This window comes from Emys orbicularis, chromosome 7 (assembly GCF_028017835.1).
Source record: "Emys orbicularis isolate rEmyOrb1 chromosome 7, rEmyOrb1.hap1, whole genome shotgun sequence".
In the NCBI taxonomy this organism is placed as follows: Eukaryota; Metazoa; Chordata; order Testudines; family Emydidae; genus Emys; species Emys orbicularis.
Window position 1 is genome coordinate 64362709 of NC_088689.1, and position 16213 is coordinate 64378921.

Below are 16213 nucleotides of genomic sequence, written 5' to 3' on the forward strand. Positions count from 1 at the left end.
ATAATGTGGGTTTTATGGCAGCCATCCTTGCCCTTTGATTTATGGTGGTAACTTACATATTAGTACAGTATGACTAGACTAAGCATGAGCCAAAATCCCAGTGTAGAGCTTTGGTTTCTAAATTTCTAAATTTTACATTTTGCCCTTTTTCTCAAACAGGCCATTCCAAAATTCCAAATCCAAACACTCCTGAAATTTCTCCTAACACATGAAAATCCACATTTGGATCTGAATTTTGCAGATCCAGCCCATCTCTAAATTTTATTCTTATAGTTGTATCAAATAATGGGAATATGGACAATGAAATTCAGAAACATTAGAAATCCCTACTTTAAAAGACAAATGTCTCCACTTGCGTTTGTCATTACTGTAAGTAAAACAAGCAAGCTAACACACATTTAGCTATCCATTTTCCTCTCCAGTTAACACATTAGGTGCTATAAATAATAATAGATACATAGGTGAATATGTGTAGTTTAAAGCTTTATAGAGATTATGCTGGTGTACGTTTTTAAACTCTATGTTAGTATTTAGACGCATAAGTGATAGCCGATACTTTTATAATAAATTCAAAAATTGCTTGTTGGGAAAGTGTTTTCAATATGATGTTATTGTGCTTGATACCTTGGCAAATATTTTATTGCTGTCAGTTAATTTTCACTACATTAAGAATATAGTATGGCTTTTTTTGTTGTTGTCATTTACCAGTTTGATTTCTACTACATTGGTTATTGAACGCCCTACACTTTTAAGCAGGGGGGGGAAGGGAGAGAGGGGGACGATATTTGGCGATGGGGTTCCCTGTAAAGCTTTGGACCCCATTTGTTTTGGCCAATATAAAAGGGGGCAGTAAAAAATGTCTGGGAACCTGACCGGGTTTAGGGAGGAGGCAGCCAAGCTAATTGTTGGCGCCTCCTTGTGGCAGATGTCCATTGGAGGTACTCCATAGGAAAGGTATACAGTGACTGAATAAATGGCTTGGAAAAGGACTTTAAAAGGCTTTTAAAAGGACTTAAAGGAACAAACGGGGGGTGGTTGGGGACTCCTATGATTGGTACGGCAGGGAGCCAACCCCCCATTCTTATAGCCCACTTTTACCCTCCTATGAGTGGGGTGGATGGTAAGGTGCCAGCAATAAATTTGCAGGAGGGACCTGGATGAAAAAAGAGGGGGAGCTGGTAAAAGCCCCCTGGATAATTACAGAATAAACATGGGGTTACCTGCACTGTACACTTTTATCTGCCAGGTAGTCCCAGATATCTAATAATAAAGATGCGGCCTAATTAAACCCATGTCAAATGTCTCCTGTCCTTCTTTCGGTATTGCCAGACAATGGATCCCATATACGCGAAACAATTGGGGAGCTGATGCAGAGACATTTTTGCATGCACTTTTTAAATGTAAAAAGTTATTTGAACTGCATGACAGATGCTAAGAAACCCAACCCATAAAGATATTAGGAAACTCTTTATAATTTCAGTCACTCTATCATGTTCATGAGCTACATGAATTTCTGTGATTAATGTTCAGTGAAGATGGGAAAAATTAACATAATGGAAACCAAAATAGTGTGAATTTAGCAATATAAGGTCTCCTGTTTACTTTATTAGTAGACATTCTATTACAGGCTTAAGTGTTATGCTTTTCTCTTTGTCTTGTTATAACTGAGCAAATTTTGCATTCATTTACACTGGTGCAACTCCATTGATATGTGTAATGGAAACCAGAATTTGGCCCAGTGTATCATACCTGTCATTTACTCCATGTGTGATCAAGCATAAGGTTGAAAGTTTTAACTGCTAAATTAGATTTAATCATAAAGTTATGGTTATAGTCAGAAAAGTTACTTTGCAAAAGTGATATGTTCTTAGCAGACATATCAGTTCCCGATGTAACATGTCATCTCAATATATTGACAGAAACGAGTTTTGACAACTGTTAGCACTTGCAGAGATAATACATATATGGATGAGTGACCTTGAACAATTTCACTAGAGCAGTTCAGTGTTGTCACTGCACCAAATAATTGATGATAAACCATCATTTGCAAAGTACAATATAAGAAATTACACTTGTTCAATAATAGCTATTATTCTTCATCACAGCAGATCCATCACCAGACTACATAGATCCGTATTCCAAATAATATGTCCATGCAAAAGGCATGCCTCTGATGGGAAGCAAATGTCACAAATGTCCTAGGAGAGAATTTATGTAGTGCATTTTTTTCCAATCTCCTTATAAAATAGAGCTGAAATTTTGTTGTCATGGCTACGGTTATGTTCTGTACCTTGAAATTTCCAATTTAACATTCAGATGTCAGGAATTTATCATAAAACAAACAAGTTCCAACAGTAGTCTAGGTAAACTGGTGTGTTATCCTAGGGCAAACATCACTGAGATATGGGTATAGCCTGGGTATGAAATGATAGAGCCTCCTGGCTTTCTCCCTGACATTAGTCCCACAACTGCAGCATCTCAATAGTGGGAGGTGTAAATCTCAGCTAAATCTGTCTGCTATCAGAAGCGTAGGGCCAGAAATCCAGTTGGGGCCTTTGAGGGCTATCATAATATAAATAATTACGGATTACTTTAATACTGAATTCACTTCTGATTTTACATCATGAGCAAAATTGTAGCTATGCTGTGGTTGTAGGATGTTCATTAAGATTGTCTGACGCAGAAAGAACACTGCTTGATTTTCAGATCTAGTGGGGAGTTTGCAACACAAGCTGTTAGAAACATTGGGCCCGATTCTTGAATGCTTTGAGCCACTGAATGAGGGAAACAGATGCTAAAGCCAGCAAATAATGCCATCTGTGAATACTATTTTATGGTCTGGCTGCTCCTTGGAGATGGTACCCTTCTTACTCCCTGATTCTAGGGCCAGTGTAGATTAGATCACCCTTAAGGCTACTCTAGTATATGCCCAGCTGCCCACAGAGGGCATAACTGTATAATCTTCATAGTCACATTTTAGACTTTAAGCTTTAAAAAAAACCTGCTTTATGTGCTATTTCTATGTTGCAGTCAGTAATAATCAACAGTTACTGTAGCTAACATCAATTTTAGTATTTGGTATTGAGACTGGAGTTTTCCAGAACTGTGGAATATGATCCAATGTACAGAGATATTATATTGGGCTGAACAATACAGGACAAGGTTAGAGCAAACATGAGGGTTTAGCCAAAAGTGTGCACTTCTGTAGTAGAGGATGGGCATCATTTCTTTTCATGGAGATCACTTCTTGTCTGTATACTGCTATATTATCTTTGACAGAGCGAGCTTTTATACATGGAGGTTATAAAAATACTTTGGAAGTGCAAATATCTTTGCCTTTGGAATGCACCTTGTGTCAGATATTGCGAAAATATTCCCTGACTCTCGTTACATCCATTCCAAATTGTGTACGTTTCCATGACCAAATTGAAGTTTTCACAAAAGCACTCATTTTCCATGTGGTGGTGCCTCCTGCAATGCTTCCTCAGGGAGTTCAAGGCTCTGAGTCAACTTACCCCCTGCCTTAGCGAGAGAGAGAGACTTGTTGGAGCTAATCTCTGATCCCCAATACTCCAGTCTGTTAGCTCCCCTTGCAGGTTAACTTCAGGTGCTGTCCAATCCCTGAACCGTCTTGAAAAGTGTTCCTCTGCAGTACGCAGCCCCTGTCACTGGACACGCACAGAAATTGCCAAATCCGCTGTCTCCACAGATACAGAATACACTGTCATACAGCCTATTAGATCAGCTGAGGATTCACACTTTAATGTATTGCACTGGGAAGAACTTATGGTAAAACCAAGCATAAGTTTATTAAACAGAACAGAGATTTAAGTGATACTAAGCAAAGATAGTAGAAACAGAAAATGGTTACAAATAAAACAAAACTATAACATGCTTCTAGTGACCAGAACTTAACAGGTTACAATCCCTGTCTAAGGCAGTTTCTCACCTAAAGTCACCAACCCACATGGCTGGACATCCTCCATTCATGTTACAAAAGGTGCTGCTGATCTCTTTGTTCCGTCAGTGATGGATAACCACAATGTCTTCCCCCACCCCCTTCTTACATTCCAGTAACTCTTCAAAGGTATTCTTGCTGTTTGTTCCCCTTTTCTCATCCTCTTATTAATTTTCTTTTATTGTTGACTTCAGATGCAAATGTAATTTCCATTGTCTTTGGCCTACCCTGCTACAATTACATTTGAGACCTAAGCAGACAGGCAAATCAACATTCCTTTGGCTGGGGCAAACTTGTTTACCAGCCCTGCCTGGTTTTATGGTTTGAGCATATTTTTAGTATGTGCATACAACTTTTTAATTGTTACCCATATAGACATCTGACAATGATTATGATGACTGATATGAATTTTCATATGATACCTTATACAATGTTCTTTACCCCGGCAAAGACCATGACAGCATTGTTAAGTGTAGTGAATTTCTTAGGCATAGTAGGAGTTGCTGTTCTGATTCCAGTGGGCATTGAGGGGCTCTTAGAGTCACACCTCCATTCTTGAGCAAGAAGTTTTTAGTTTAAAGAGGACGACAAATAAATTTCCCCATCCTTCCTCGTTCCTGTCTGCAGTACATCCACCTGATTTATCATAGGCTATGTGAAAATATTCTGTGATAGCACTATGTTAAAGTATTGGGATTGTATCATTGACATAGCTCAGAAAGCCTTAGCATTAGTTTTCACGTAAATAACATAATGTTAAATGCCCTAGTCAGCACAGACGTTCTGAAGCCTTTGTGTTATGTAAGCCGGTATCTGAGTGGAAAAGGCCATGGGATGTATTTCTCTAAACTATGACAGCAGGTCTGTAGGAATTCTGGCTATGTGCAAAATCTTTGTTTTAGGCCAACCAATACACTGAAAGCTAAAGTGATGGGGATAAATACTGAATCATTGTGCCTTCCTTTACAAATACTCCCACACAAAAGCGCATCACTAAATCCATGTCCTTTTTGTATAATCATTTAGCTTTAGGGAACAATATTTGGGTGTTTCAAGCTGGGCCTTTTATCTCATGGTCTAAAAATTCTTGACTGGCACTTGACTATGTGCTTGCATATCTTGTCTACCAAAACTTGGTCACAGTGTTTGGCTGAGACATAGGTACAAAGCAAAGAACAATTTAGACGCTCGGCCTAATCTCCGACAGAACGGAAATATTGGTGCTATGCACTGTTTTGTAGGGAACATTTGCTGGCAGTTTTATAATACAACTGCAGGTTGGAGAAGTTTTGGAACCCTGTATATAGATTATAGTAAGTGTGCCAGGAACCCTATGAAGAATAGTTGGCGTACATATTAGAAGTTATCTTGCTCTGAATCCAAACTGTCCCAAAATCTGAGCAGGCTTGGATCTGGGATTTTGGTTCCGACCCATCAAATATGGCACATAATAGGGTTTTACTCTAGGATTCCAGCTTAGTTCTGCCTCTAGTAATTTACAAGTCTGCTATTTCACCCATGCAGACCAAGAAGTCAACCATAAAGTCAACCATAAATAAGTCCAAATTGATGGAAAAACAATATTGCTAGCATAAAATGACAGATGTTGATGTTCACAAAATGTCTGTTTAAGCACTTTGTAAGAATCCATTTCCCAATTGCATACACCTGAAATTTTTGCAGAAGTTACAAAGTAATTGTACTCGGAGACGTGGAGTTTTCTTAATTTCATCTGCTAAGGAAATTGTTGGAATACACGTTGCAAAAAATGACTGCTGTGGTTATTACTGTTGCTGCTCAGGGGAGCTATTCAGATTCCTCATTTATTGGAGCTTAATAGATTAAAAATCCAAATTGAGTCTCATGATATAAGCCTAATCAAATGCTAATCTGCATAATTTTCCCATAAACAGCTATGGGAAATTTGTATAATTTATGTTTCAGCAGTTGCCAATCATAAGTGAAATAGCAGTTACATTTATTTATCAAAATATTTTTATTGATCTTAGCTTGCTATCACATCTGGCTTTGCCCCTCTTTTTCACTAAGGAGACATTTACTTTCTCTGGTACATAATGTAATGTAGGATGTTTCCTGAACATGTATTTATAGGTCATTTTTAACTGGGAGCTTTCTATTTTACAACTTCTTATTGAATACCTGTCTCTGCAAACCTGCTGATATGGCTTAATTTATTTGACTAGTTTAACATAGCACACTGGTTTCCAACACCAGAGCTAAATGTGACAGAATTACATATGTGAGTAAAGCAGGGTGGATTTGGTCCATAAGCAATATAGCTGCAAATCTCTTTAAACCCAGTAAAAACTTAAATAACAGTGTTCACAGCCCACATGCAATGGACCCCAATCTCTAGAAACCCAATATATGTTAAAAGGGGAGTGAGAGGAAAAACTACAGATTCAACATTAAGGTTGAGAATTTATATAGGAAAAAAGTGAGGGATTCTGATTTTCTCACAGTAATGTTAAATCAACAACCACGTGGCATATATAGGATTTTGAATTACTGCATTTGCTGCTGGTCCAAGGAAAGTTTGAATGGCCATGTGGTACTGGCTCTCCTCCTTGTTTCCAGCTACTTCTACAGCTCTTGGGGTTCTTCATGGCAAAAAAGAACCTGGGTGTGTGTAAAAACAGCTGGTGCCAATCCAGCGTCACTGGCACATGGGTGGTGAGGAAATAGGAGCTGTCCACAGCGAATGCATCCACCAGAAAGCAGACCCCAACAAGAGAGAAAAGGCCAGGAGGAGAAAGGGACCACAGTGTTAGAGAAGCAGGTACAGGGTAGTAGAAAGGGGAACAGAACAGACTGGAAAGGAATTACATGAAAAGGCAATAGTGCAATTAACTTTCTTCAAAAAGTGTAACATCATTAGTGCATCTAAGACTGTGCAACTACCTAAATACTGTGCTTTTCCATGAAGGCAACAGCTGTAGTTGGCAGAGGGGTATTACCTCATTGTGAATAGGAAGCAGATCATGGGATTGCAAATGGGAGGGGGAAATAGCCACAAGCCAATCTTACTATTAAGATGTGATCCAGACTGTGCTATAGTTTGGAAACGCCCTAGTCTTTCATCTTTCTTGTGGCCTGCTTGCACCAGCAATCTTACAATCTTCCCTCTGCATTATGAAAATACTTGCATTTCTGTGGTGCCTTACATTAGAGATACTCAGTGTACTTTACAAATAACTTTGCCTCACAAGATGTGTCTCCCATTCTGTCTGCAGATTTCCATAAGAGATTTGCTGTACTTGTAAAAGACATGGCGGGGATGCAGCTACGTGGTGGAGGGGTACAAGCAATATAAGCATCATTTCCCTCCTTATGACTTCATGGGTTCCTGCAGTTTTGCTCTTCATGCAATGCAGAGACTGTTTAAAACAATTGTATTTCCAGGTTTTATTATTGCAAAAGTGTTTGCTTATTACCTTAGACATTAGAAACCGAATAAGACGACACTAATAAGAAGACACTGATTAGGACTCTCAAAGTACATTTTTGTATGCCAATGCACATACTGTATTGTGTATTAGGAGTTATCAAGTAAAAAAAACAAACATTCTAGGGCAAAGAAATTCAGTAACCTAGACAAAACTGTGATCAGTTTCAAAAATTGCCGTAGCATTGAAAAATCTGGATGAGAAAGTCAACAAGTGAACTTTCACTTGGTTTTCTTTTTACCAAAAAGAATTATAATTTCAGTAAAATTGTGCTTGGCGCCACAGTGTGTTGAAATTTCATCTGGGGGAACATTGGTCGTGTTTGCCATTTCCAGAAATAATAATCCTATCCTAGCAGACATCAGAGAATTGCATCTCATCTTAGTTAAATTAGTGTGTGGGGAAGGGAGCAGTAGAGAGCAGACAGAGAGCTCCAAAATGGAGCTCTGCAAATCTAAACCCTTCCTGTGGTTTTACGTTTTGTGTAAACTTGTGGTAAACCTGACCTGCTCTATGGCTCCAGGTGGATATTATGTGTGGTTTTGCATGGTTTTGAGCCAAAATCAGACAAAACTTGGGCAGTTTCAGATGGGTTTTGCTTTGAATTTTGGTGTGTTTGAACCTGAAACTCAAAGTGAAACTCATGAAGGACAACGTTATGTAAATGTAAACTGAGAAAAGACTTCCTTGGAGCCTATGACCTTCACAGCCAAATGTGACGCTGTTCTGTCCCACCGTAAAAACATAAAGTAAAACTTCTGTGTTTGTAGTTTCTACCACTTCAATTAGAGATGGCCTGACTGAGTGACTTCCAGACTTCAGAGGTGTTGAAATCCCAGCCCAGATTCTCATCTTTGTTTTATAGCTGAACCCTGTCTAAATACGAAGCTCCACCAAAACTGTTTAGATCAGAACTCAAGATTTCCTGGTGCTGTGCTCAAACCAAAACTCTGTCTCAGGCCCCAGGGGACACTGCAGCTAGAGTTGTTTCTAAATTGAATGGTTGTAACAGGTTCCCATGAATGTCAGCAGCTCTTTAGCTGCACGACTGCTGCTGAACTTTTCAGATATGCCCAAATGGCTGTACTTTGGAGACTAAAAGGTAAAGTCTATCATTCCATTGAATTCAATGGAATTTTACTGTGCAGTGTCAGCAAACAGTAGCAAACGGTGAGGTCCCATTGTAAGACAATTCTGTCTGTTTGTCTCTGGTTAATGGCTCTCGCTCTCTTTTCTCACATAACCTGCATGGTATCTTGTCCATCCACTGCTTAGAAGCTCACCACTTGCATGCTGATTATCTATATTCAAAATATGATTGTTGTTTTTTACTTCTCAGAGTTCTCAATAGTTATAACTTATTTTTTTTAAAATTACGCTTCTGCAGTCTTTAATCTATTACCTCATAAATCCCAAGCACCTTTCACTAGAGTATTATTTTTTAATCAGCACCATAGGTATGCCTGGCATTTTAATGACAAGCAAGAGTATAGCCTTTAGCCCTGGCAATCTAGTTAAATTTCAGTTTGGAAAACTGAATCCTGCTTACCTGCAGTTGCAGTTAAATTAACATTCATCTTAAAAACCATGTTGTGTTACTGTGCGCTGTTAAACACTTGCATCATTCCACCCTAGAACTGACTGTACCTCAGTTCTGGATTAAATGATTACTTGACTGGAGAGTTAGTAAAATCAGTTTGTAAGGCACTATGTGATCCTTCTGAATGGAAAGCATGTTATAAATTAAAAGGGCCAAATTGTGCCCCTGGACATGCGCTCACCCCAATGAAGTCAGTGGAAGCCTTGCAGTGTACATCCAAGGGCCAAATTTATTACTGAATTCAAATTCTGGCAAACCTTCTGCAAGCAGGTCTATAAATCCAACAGAAAGGGCATGTTTATTGCCCCATGGGGAAGGACGCTCCTGTAAGTTGCTCACTGGAAGATCTCTCTCCAGGAATATGTAGTGATGGATTGTGGGCAGACTGAGGAGTAGCTGGAATACATCCACTGGGTCATCTACTGTTGATTCAGTGGCCCCAAACCCTGCATAAGCTAGGCAGGCTATGATGACTGCTACTGCTGGTTCATAGTTAGGTGTAGAAGCTGCCATGAACTAGTTGCACAATAGCACCCTACCTCCTAGTTGTGGGGAAGAGAATTTCATCCTCCTCCATCTGCCATTACGTTGTCTCACACAGATTTCATGTACTCATGGGCAATGTGAATTTCACCCTATCCTGCAATTGTAGGTCAGGCCCCTGGTGGTGTTTGTAGAACAAGTATGGCACTGCAGTTACGAAGATCACTATAACCACCTGCCCTGGTTCACTGGGTTTATGAATGTCAATGGAACACGATTTGGAGAACCGAAGGAGAAAATGCAATATGAAAAGGAAAGTGAAAAGGGGCTGTGAGGAAAGCAGGTCATTTCTAAATGAAGGCTCTGTGCAAAGAAATTGAATCTTTTCACAGCCGAAAATGGATCTTAAATCTGGTGCCTTAGCTTGTTTCTGGTTCTGTAATAAAATAGTTTTCCTAATACCCTGTGACCTGAATTTCTCCCTGCTTTATGGGTGCTATTCCTTGACGTACAACCTGTATTTTCTCAAGTCAGCATTTGATGATGGATGTCAAAATACAGGCCATGTATTATGCATATAGCATTACCGATTTAAGGTGTTTACTTGTCAAATTGAAGAAATTCAAAAACATCACATTCACTGAATCCGCACAGCTGTCACTTGTAGTTTTCCATGCCTTTAAATGAAAGTTCTGATAAAACAGTTTAGTTTTCCTTCACTTTTTTTTGGGTGGAAAAAAATAGACAGCATCTAAAATTTATGTTGTGGGTGGGAGGCAGGCTGCAAAAAGGACATGTCCTGAAGGTTGGAATAAGGACTTGGTGGATAGACAGATACAGACCCCAAATCCCTACATTTTCTGATTTTTCTTTTGCTGAAAATATTCCAGATTTGTTAGTTGTGTAAACAGCCAATTCAAATTAAGCACTGTCAGGGAAATAAAGTTGTGGATATTTCTCACATCTTCCAAAACCATCGAGGAAAAAATATTAAGGCTCAGGATTATTTTTCATTCATGGAGAAAACAAAATCCCTTTAACATGCTTCCTGCATTTCATACAGAATGCACTGTGTGTGCAATGTGCAATTACAGAGCTCCTGACAGTCTGTGCCTAACAGAAATGCCACCTTTATTTCAATCTCCTAACACCATCCTAGGAAGACAAATATTTGAGGGGTTAGAGAGAGGTGGCTACAAATAGCCTTCTAGGGAGAGTGGAGGGAGTCATGCATTTAGAGGCATGTTACACTGAGTCTTTACATTTTCCTCGGAGCTGGCAGGAAGCTACCGACTAGTTCTACAATCTGAAGGGCCTGATTCATTGAAAAATGTGTAGTAGACACAGTGTTGGACTGGGAAGAAAAGCCTCTAGGGAAATGAGAGAAAAGAAGCCTTTGAGGATGGTCTGAACAGTGGTGTCTCATGCTAACACTACCCACTACCAATGCCTCAAGGGCTTGTGGGGAGAAGGTTAGCCTTTTCTACCCTCAAATCAGTGTGAGGTTGGAAGGCTTGCTGCCAGTCACGCTGAGTTGTAATTCTCCAGTGGCCCCAGCTGCCTCAGTGCACATACAGAGCTCTCTCATTGTCTGTCGCCGCTTGTGTTTTGAAGAGCTGATGTCTCGCATCATGCCCCCTACTGCAGAACATAAAAGTATACAAAACACCAACAGAGGAGTCGACAACAGACAGCAGCCCAATCCCAGCGTCCACGTCTCCAAAAAATACCACTCCTGCCCCTTGCAAAGTACTGAGACAGGACTCTCAATCCATAATTAATCTGCCAGCTCTTTTGAATCTTGAGAGGGCTCCTCGGAAAAGTCTGGGTAGGCCAGTATGAGTCAGAGCACAGCATAGATCTGCGATGCAGCACGGAGTGGGTGAGGTATCATGTCAATAAAAGTTCTTGAATGGCTGTTACTCATACATGGGATTTGGCCATGATAGAGACTATCATACAGAAATCAACTGGGCATGCAATCTGCTCTTTTCCATGGTGGCATAGTAGAACTGATTTCAATACAATGAGTAAGGAGTACATTGAGTAAAACTAAACACTCTGACATACTCATCACTTCCACCTGCCTTGAAGAAATCTGTTTTTATAGTATTATCCGAATCACCATTGTTGACTGGAATTGTATTGCTGTGCTTAAATTCCCACGTGGGAATTTGTGCCTTTCAAATCTGTGGAAGGCATTGAGACGACTTTGCCTCCCCTCCCCATCACCATTCAGAGCCTCTCGCCACAGTTTTCCCTCCCTTTTACACAGGGGTGAAAGTAAGTTAGGCCACTTACCGGTATGGGCCGGGAGGGAGGGGTGGGGGCCTCTGGCCCCCTTAAGGGGTGGGGCCTCGGGCGGAAGGGGGTGGGCTGGGGTCAGCATCCCCCAACCAGCCCTTTCAGGCTGCCTGGCCCGCGCTGCCTGGGGCTCCCGTGTTGATTTAAAGGGCCCGGGGCTCCGGACGCCACTGCTGTGCCCTTTTAAATCACCGGCCACAGGGCAACTGCTCCCTTTGCCCCCCCGGCCCATCGGAGGCTGCGGGGGGCTGTGGGGGAGGGGGGAGCAATGACATTAAAGCGCTGCAGGGCCCTTTGCTGCGGCAGCGCTTTAACGTTGCTGCATGCCCCCCGCCGACGTTAAAGCGCTGCTGCGGCAAAGGACCGTCCTTAATGCGCTGCTGTGGCAGTGCTTTAATGTCCCTGCCCCTTTTGCCTCCCGTCGGTGGCCCTGCCGGTATGGACCCTACCAGCAGGGCCGCCGATGGGGGGAAGGGGCAGCGACGTTTGAGGATCCTTAAAGCGCCGCCGCAGCAAAGGACCGTCCTTAAAGCACTGCCGTGGCAGTGCTTTAACGTCGCTGCCCTCTCTCTCTGGGTATGGGCCGGTGCGGGTTCTTACTGGTACCTACCGGCTCACTTTCACCCCTGCTTTTACATAGCCCATCCTCACAGGCCTTGTGCTGCTGGGAGCTTTCTTCCAGATGGCAGGGCACAGTTCATACTGGAGTCTCCTGGAGGATCACAAGAGTTAGAAGTGGAGAAGGCCTACAGTAGAAAATCCATCTCCCTGCAGGGGTAGGATGGTCTTTCAGCAATATTTGTTGCATCAGAGTGTGTGTTAAATTGACACCACACTTGATCTTAGACAAAAGGCCAAAGTAGCTTCAGAACAAAACAGAGTTCTATCCCCCCTTCCCAGAAGGGTGAGTGCAGTAATTCCTACAGCTCTCCCAAGCTCTGCTAACTCAGGAGCACAGAGCTCAACTGGAGATCCTCCCCGTGTGCCAAACCGGTGTTAGACTGAGAGGACAATTGAGGGGCCAAAATTAGTGCACTTAATATTTTAAAATAGTTAAAGCTAGTTTGATAGTGGTGATTATTACTTCCAAGAAAGGGGCAAAAATCCAGGTAAGGGACTGACATCGCATTTTGAAGTGCTATAAATTTATGAAAGGATTCTCTGATAGCTCATGACTTATTTATACTGCCAAAATTGAGGACAGGGCAGACGGAAATACAGTATCAACTCATTTTGGAGTCAATAGCAGATGAATGTATGAATGACTTTAGCTGAGTGGACCAATTTGTATGCTGTGAGAAGGCAATGGAGTTACACCAGGAATAAATTTGACTCTGGGGGGTGGGGGCTTGGTGGCATCTAGATGATTCAAATCTAGTCCAGGCAAGTAATAACAAAAAGTCAAAAATCTGTCTGTGGATCTCAGACATAAAGTTAGTCTGGGCAGAATTTGCCCAAAGTCTAATGGCTGTTCAACAATTTATAATGCAAAAATAGTTTGGCCTCATGGATAGACAAATAGCTGCTTAAAAAATACTGCCATAGCAAGGAGGAAATGGAGTCCTTGAGTCTAACTGCAACAATGGTGACGTTAAATGCATGCTTCTATTTTTCCTACTTTTTTCGAAGCTGGGAGACTTAAGTATATATCATATCAATGAATTTCCAGGCCAACTTTTTGTGAGAGTGTTTTGGTTTACTTAAATCATTGACAGATTCAGCACTTACATTGTAACTCCAGCTTAGCAAAATAGTGTGCCTGGGTATTACCTTTTTATGTTTACGAACTGTTCAGTGACAGGTGTTCCTCCAGAACTTGCAGGGACTCAGGTGGAGCATGCAAGCTGCATAAGGAGGCCCTTGCTCCACCCCAGACCATCCCTTCACCTCCCATGTGACTCTTCCACACTTTCTCTCTATGCCATCCTCTCCCCAAGTGTGTGCACCTCTCTCCTGTTTATCTCCAGATGTCCTTCCCCTCTCTCCTGCCCACCTGCCATATGTCAGTCTCGCTCCCCATTCCTTCCACACTAGTGCTTCCTGCTCTTTCTGACTCACGGTGGCTCTGAATGGAAGCCATGAGGATTCTGCAAGATCAGCATGGAAATTAATAATTCTATGGGCTTCATAATGCTTTTGGAAACTTCTTAAAGTAACTAAATCCTTCAGTGGTCTTTGCAGCTCCACCCTAAATCTTATGAATCAGACCCATCAGCTCCTGAAAGCTGCAAACATGGTGATTTAACAAGCCTTAGAATGCAGTGTGAGGCTTAAGTAAGGATGCTTATTACTAGTGTTCTTTGAAATACTGATAGCAAGAAAAAAACCCTCAAATATTAATGGCTTTGGATTTTGTTCCCAGTTTTTTAAACAAGGATCACATTTTGTACCGAAAGTTTTAGCATGTTTTGATGTAAAAACTGCTGTTTCACAAGTTTAGCAGAAGTGCGTTGGCTTTAATTGTTGCCAGCTGTCTTATAGCATAAACTGCCTGTAATATTGATAGGCTTGAGGGGCTGTATTTCAGCAATGCTGAATGTTAAGTAAAATAGTTTATAGCAGATTTCTACCTGTAGCTCTCTGAACAATAATCTACCACAGGAGATGCATGCAATGTTAACGTCTGTTGTCATCATTTGCATCAGTCTGAAATGACTTGTTACATTCTTTTCTGTTTGCCTTGCTACTTGAAGTTCATCCTGTAACTGTCTGACATTCCTTCCTTAGGGTTTACGCCACCAGGAATGGATAGGTCATCTCCAGACAACAGTCCAGTCCATGGTCTGTTACGTCAACCCTCAATCACAACAGGAGCCAACATACCTATTATAACAGAGCTAGGTAAGGAAAACAAAAATACTCCTTTCATGTCCATTCCCATATATTTTTCCATCTCCTTTTACAGGCCTCAGGAGAGTTACCTATTTCATAGCCAAGGACACCATGTTAACTTTTCAATTAACTGTTTTGATTTACTCTTGCTGAGGAAACATTAGGGGAAACTTTCTACTTGGATAAATAACTAAATTAGTTCTTCCCTATGTGTTTTCACCTTGTGTGTTCTTGAACACACACTACATTAGGCAAGAGGTTGTTCTTAATGTATTGTACCAAGCAGGCATGGTTCTTTGGGACAATCTCTTTTAAAAAAAAGAAAAGTTGTGTAAGATGCCAGCAGACTTCCCTTCTGCATTTAAAAGGCTACTTGGTTAACCCTTCATGCTCCAAAACTTGTTTAATATTGCATAATCACTGCATAGTGACATGACACTTGTTACCCTTGAGAATGGGGCAACTGGTTACCTGGGTATGATTTCCACTCTAGCTGTGGATATTCATGTTGTCAAGTTGTTGTGATGTGAAGTGCAGAAGCTTTCATGGCAAATACAAACTGGATTTGTGGTCCTTTGTCCTTTTTATTTTTCAGTTTTATTTTTTTTAGAGCCTTACCTGTCTTACTCCCTTATTTTATTCTCTTTCTGTACTTTCTTTCCCCCCCTAAATACTTTACTTATTAGCTAAGCCTGGCAAACTTCTGCCTTTGGTTTCAATCAGTCAGGAAAAAAACAGTGGAACCCACATACTAATGATAACTGAACTGGGTAAGAAGTGCCTTTTTCCTTCACATCACTGTCCTTTTTTTGTTGTTGGTGGTGTTGTTCCTACCATCATCAGCTTTTTCTTTATTTATCTGGCTGTATCAGAGGGGCTACCCTCATGGCACTGCTTTGAATGGGTTTTATTTGTGGTTTTAGTAGAAATTGACTGTCTTGTTCTGGCCTTTCTTAATGATTTCTTTTTCACGCAGCATCAGTAAACCTTTGATCGCACTGGTCTGACCTGCCGGCTGTTTCCATAGCATCTTCTCACCAATTCATTTTCTTTGGCCTCCCCCCCCCCCCTTTTTATTTCAGTCTATTGTCAATTTGACTGACATGCCTTAGCTCTCACAGGAAGTAAAAAAAGAAATAAAAGATTTTGAAAAAGAAACCCCGGTATCATACCTTCCCTTAAGCTGTTTGTTTTATTTTTTTTGTGGGTAGACCTTTTCTCAGGCTCTGAAGCTAAAGCAGCAAAGCTTCTATGCTGCACTCTCTCAATAAAATGAGATTTCACAGGGGGCTCAGAGCGGGGTTTGATTAGCATTTCCTGTGGTGCAGTGCTGCGCTCTTAAACCTACCCCCATCTAGCCAGGAGACCTTTCAAAAAAATCATAGCAGGCTAACTTGCATCAGGAAGATAAAGATATATTCAGGCTTAAACTGCACTTGTAGAATTCACAGAAGATTTGGTGTAAGTTGGAAACTGACACTACGTACTGTTAGAAAGTCTGTGTCAAAGTCAGGTATTAGTCTTACAAGTCTGCCAGATAGAAGTGGAAAAAGAGTACTGCTGTTTATA

At 41.0% G+C, this 16213-nt stretch overlaps 1 protein-coding gene across 11 annotated transcripts in view; it reads left to right on the top strand.

Annotated features, from left to right (window-relative positions):
• Nucleotides 1-16213, top strand: part of KCNMA1 (potassium calcium-activated channel subfamily M alpha 1) — an 898072-nt gene that overhangs the window by 851853 nt on the left and 30006 nt on the right. For 7 of the 11 annotated variants that reach the window (XM_065407336.1, XM_065407339.1, XM_065407340.1 and 4 more), the window contains one exon: nt 14540-14653. In XM_065407336.1, the coding sequence (XP_065263408.1) occupies nt 14540-14653 (114 nt within the window). Of the gene's footprint in view, nt 1-14539; nt 14654-15330; nt 15415-16213 lie in introns of all 11 variants that reach the window. The other 4 variants (XM_065407332.1, XM_065407334.1, XM_065407333.1 and 1 more) reach the window with 1 other exon arrangement.